This window comes from Belonocnema kinseyi, chromosome 7 (genome assembly GCF_010883055.1).
Source record: "Belonocnema kinseyi isolate 2016_QV_RU_SX_M_011 chromosome 7, B_treatae_v1, whole genome shotgun sequence".
NCBI lineage: Eukaryota > Metazoa > Arthropoda > Insecta > Hymenoptera > Cynipidae > Belonocnema > Belonocnema kinseyi.
The window spans coordinates 125,872,208-125,876,614 of record NC_046663.1 but is presented as its reverse complement, the minus strand read 5'-3'; the positions used below and the strand labels follow the sequence as shown (position 1 = coordinate 125,876,614).

General features: G+C 33.6%; 1 protein-coding gene across 8 annotated transcripts in view; it reads left to right on the top strand.

The window, feature by feature from the left end:
- Window positions 1–4,407, top strand: part of LOC117177559 (SH3 and multiple ankyrin repeat domains protein 3) — a 542,967-nt gene that overhangs the window by 521,457 nt on the left and 17,103 nt on the right. For all 8 annotated transcript variants that reach the window (XM_033368366.1, XM_033368371.1, XM_033368368.1 and 5 more), the window contains 2 exons: window positions 823–1,123; window positions 1,284–1,981. In XM_033368366.1, the coding sequence (XP_033224257.1) occupies window positions 823–1,123; window positions 1,284–1,981 (999 nt within the window). The remainder of the gene's footprint in view (window positions 1–822; window positions 1,124–1,283; window positions 1,982–4,407) is intronic.

Genomic DNA, 4,407 nt, shown 5'->3' with positions numbered 1-4,407 from the left:
GGGAGCTCTTCTTAATATTTTGACACCAAAATCATGTCGATACACCTTACCGACTGCGAGTAAAGCCACCCACGCTTTAACTTGACAGACTGTACAATATGTATTGGAACCGTGACGAGATACGACTTCTCTTGAAACAAAAATCAGACACTACGTTCTTCCACTCACCCGTCGATATCTTGTCTTTATTGGCTAAATATTAGCAACAAATAAAAAGTTCAACTTGAATGGCCTTAAAAAATAACCTGTGTCTTAAGGTCATAACTTTCTTTGCATTTCCTTGTCAGAGCGCAATAACTTTCATAGGGAACATTTTTTTCTCTGACCCCTAGTTTTCAAGATATTAGCCTAAGTTTGTTACAATGGTTCGATGTTTAACTCTCTGTAACTCAAAAACTGTCCATTTTTGGACTTTGTGCCCATTCACACTTTTGATCGAGACGATGAGAGCTACAATTTCCCAACGTTTAAACAAAATCGACTGGGAGCCATTTAATGTACATTTTGTGCGGGTGGATAACAATCGTTTATTGCAAAGCGTGATTAATACAAATTTTGAAGTGTTTACAATTCAACAATTTTAATAACTTAAGCAAAATGTAAATTGCGCATTGACTTTGTGTGAATTATTTTCAATTTTTAAATATTTTCAGATTACTAGATTCGTGATTTAAAATTGAAGCATTTCGAATTAACAATCTTATACATTCAAATCTTAAAATTTGCCCAATCCCTTCAATTGTCACTTAATATTAGGTACATAAAATTATAACAATTAACAATTAAAAATCTCCTAAGGTTGAGTTTAATTTGGACTTTCAGTCGATTTCGAGAGTTCATTTCTTCGGTGGTCTTGGCGGCGGTTCGGATCTTCATCGGGACTTTCATAGTACTCCTGATCTTAATGTACAAGCTCAGGTGGCCTGTATGGTACCAAAAGGACATCGGAGCCAAGAAGACGTTAACTTCTTGACTGGTAGAAATGCGCTTCCGCCTCCAAATCATCCGCCACCACCACCTCCTGTTGGTCAAGTGATTAAAGTGAACGTCGGTGCCAATGTCCCTGACGTCGTTACTCCCGCGTCGGTCTATGACAACATGGCTCACATACAACAAGTTAAAGGTATCGATTAGTAATTTTAAACAATGGCGGTAGGAAAGAATAATTTAAAATTGTATTTAGTCGTCTTACCGTTTCTTTCCTCATTTTATAACTCGGAAGCTCTTGGCTTGTCCAACTGCGACATTTTGAGGGGTAAATTAACTCAACTATTTTCGCTTAGAACTCGCTGCTGCGTCGTCAGATGGAGGCTACGGGGTGATGTCCAGTTTCCGACCATCAAATAGTGCGAAATTGTACGCATCACCGGAAGACATGAAAACCGTAGGATATCGACCTCGAAGTTTACCAGCTCATTCGACAAGGTCTCATGTTAGGAAATCTCACAGTCTTCGTGCACCAAATGGCGGTACGTCATTCAGAGATCCAACAGGCCAGCAGAATACCAATAGTAATGGCAATGATGTTATCTCTACTAACAGCAATGGTCTGCTGATAGGAAGCAATCAATACGCGCAGCCTCTTAAGACCGGAAGAAGTCATAGTACCGCTAGTATTGTAAGAGGAAGGAAGAAAAAAAACTATGTAAGCACAAGCTCTTCAGCAACGAATCTTTCTACCATTACCAATGGCGGTGGAGCGAATGGTCCAAATTCAGCGCCACCAATTCCGGAACCGGATTACAGTCTTAGCGAGTCAGAGAATGAGGATGATGAAGATCTTACTGACGAAGGTGAAGAGTCGGAAATTGCAAAAGAACTTGAGATAGCTGCTGCAAGAGAAAAACTTGAATCGACTAAAGAGACTTCCGGAAATTCGAATGCTTCCGGTGGTAGCGGAAGCAGTAGTTCATCTGGTTCTGGTTCTTTGTCTCATTCATTCAGCGTGGACCAGATTCAGAATGTAAGGAAACAGCTTAAGGTGAGTGTTTAAGATTTATTGAAATGTTAATATATATTTGGACTGCCCGGTCGTGCAACCTGTAATAGTGTTCATCATAATAAAGTTCTTTTGCTTTCATGAATCTTCATTTTTATACTGTAAATTATGATTGGAAAAATGCACTTTTTGGGAGAACTAATGTTGATAAAAATTAAATGAGGTACATATCATATGAATACGGATTTTGAAATTTCTCCAAATATAGATGTCGTTCAAGGCTGACTTGTTGGCTTCTGAATACATTTTTTGTTAATTTTAATGCTTCTGTGAATAAGTATGAACCTTAATTGCAATGTTTGACTAACCGTATACCTAACGCTTAGCATGGCAGTGTTGTAATCAAATTACAATAATGAAAGAATATTTATTTATTACTTAAAATTATAACACGTAATATTTTAATGTTAAAACTCCTTATTTTATATGTTCAACTATTGGAAATGTAATGTTTTAATGCAAAATTAACAATTTATTGGGAAATATTTTTTATGAATATTTCTTTTACATTGAAACATGCAATAACTCTATTATAATAATATAATAATGATTGATCAATATTTAATTTGCTTTTATATTAATGGGGAATAACCAATCTAGAAAATAATCTGATTTCTAATACTGCGTGGAAAAAAAATCGAAACTTCTTTTCAATTGAGTTCTTCAACTTCGAGTCTGAGTATCATTCAAATATAATTTATAGTATATAGCAACGGTACATTTTACCGCGGTCATGCAAAGGGATAGAGAGTGGGGAATCAATCCCTTTCATGCAAAGATATTATAAGCATAGATGCGGCACGGGAGGTCGGAGTGGGAGAACGATTTACATATATATCTAACTACATTTTTGCATGCCTCGAGGTGCTGCCCTCTTCAACTTATCGATGTTTCTATGGCAACCGCGTCCTTTGCCTACATCTACGGGAGGGGTGGGGCCAAGGCGAAAGCCAAACCGAAAGAGCCGGTGATTTTCTGTTTCTTGATTCTCGCGCTTGCCTTCGCCAGCCATATCTATAGCTGACTCGGGGCTGTCTATACACGCCGAAAATATTTAAATTAATAAGGGCCTAAGATTATTATATTTATTATTATGTTAAAATTAATTAATTTCTTTTACGGTTTCTTTTTTAAAAAGGGACACTTTCGAGATAGTAAATAAATTTAAAAAGTAAATAAATTTTTATTTAATTCAGAATTTAGTTAAATGAAAAAGTTAAATTAATTCCTTACTGGTTTCTTTTAAAAGAGAAATTTTCGAAATGCTATATAAATAAGTTGAAAAAAATTCTTGTCATATTTTAGAATTTTAGCGAAATTTCAAACATTATTTAAAAAAATATAATTTTTATAAAAATAGTGAATTGAAGGTTCGAATACTTCACTGTCTAAATTTATCCTACATGTATTTTTAAAACCTAAAATATTTTATTATTTTTTCGCATAATTAAGGTATAACTGAAGTAAAATTTACACTTCTCTGAAGTGTCGAATTGACAATTTACATTTAATTCCGAGGAAAAATTTAAGGTTTTCATTACTCATTTAATTATTTATCAAAATTATATTAAAATTCTGTTTTTTGTTTGTTTTTGTTTGTTGATTATTTGAAATGTATAATCTTTTTCCTTATAATTTGTTTGGTTACAAAAACCAGTAACTAGACTGTGCCTAGCAAATTAAAATTTAATTTAAAAAGTTTGAAGGAAGTTAACCACTTGCAATTCTTATGCTCATCAGAATTCACAACTTCAAATTAATCCAAATAGTTTATAAAAATAATTCAAAGAATCGAAGAGTCCAAAAATATTCTAAAGAAATATAAAGCGTTTAGGGGTGCATCTCAGCAACTAAGGCTTATACAAAAAAATGGAAAAGGAAAGAATTCCAAAGAATAAAAATAATTCAATAATTTTTTGCGAGCCGGGAAATGACCGGAAATTTTTTTCCTTGATTAAAACGGCCACCTGGAATTCTTAGTATTTACAAATTTATAATATTTATTGGTGTTTTCCTGTAAAAATAGTTACACTTTTTCGTACTTGTAAAAAAATTCCCACCAAGGATTGAAAAAATCTTTAATTTTATTTATTTCTTCAAGTGAATTTTGTTTAAGTTTGCAATAACAAAGAAAAACCATCCAATTAGGGGTTTTAAGGGTTTAAAAATCGTGATTCATTTTTTTTCATAAATAGTTTGGAACTAATTTTCACATTGTACACATCAGCTGATTTTTAAGCATATTATATTGATGATGTGTATAATGTGAAAATTATTTGGAAACCATTTATGTATGTATGTATTTCATCTCTCCCTTTTACGGGTTTGAGGGCCACCGCTCCCTGTACATATATTTACAATTCCATCCTTAGTCTAACTTAACTACTACTTATATTCTACTCTTTCGC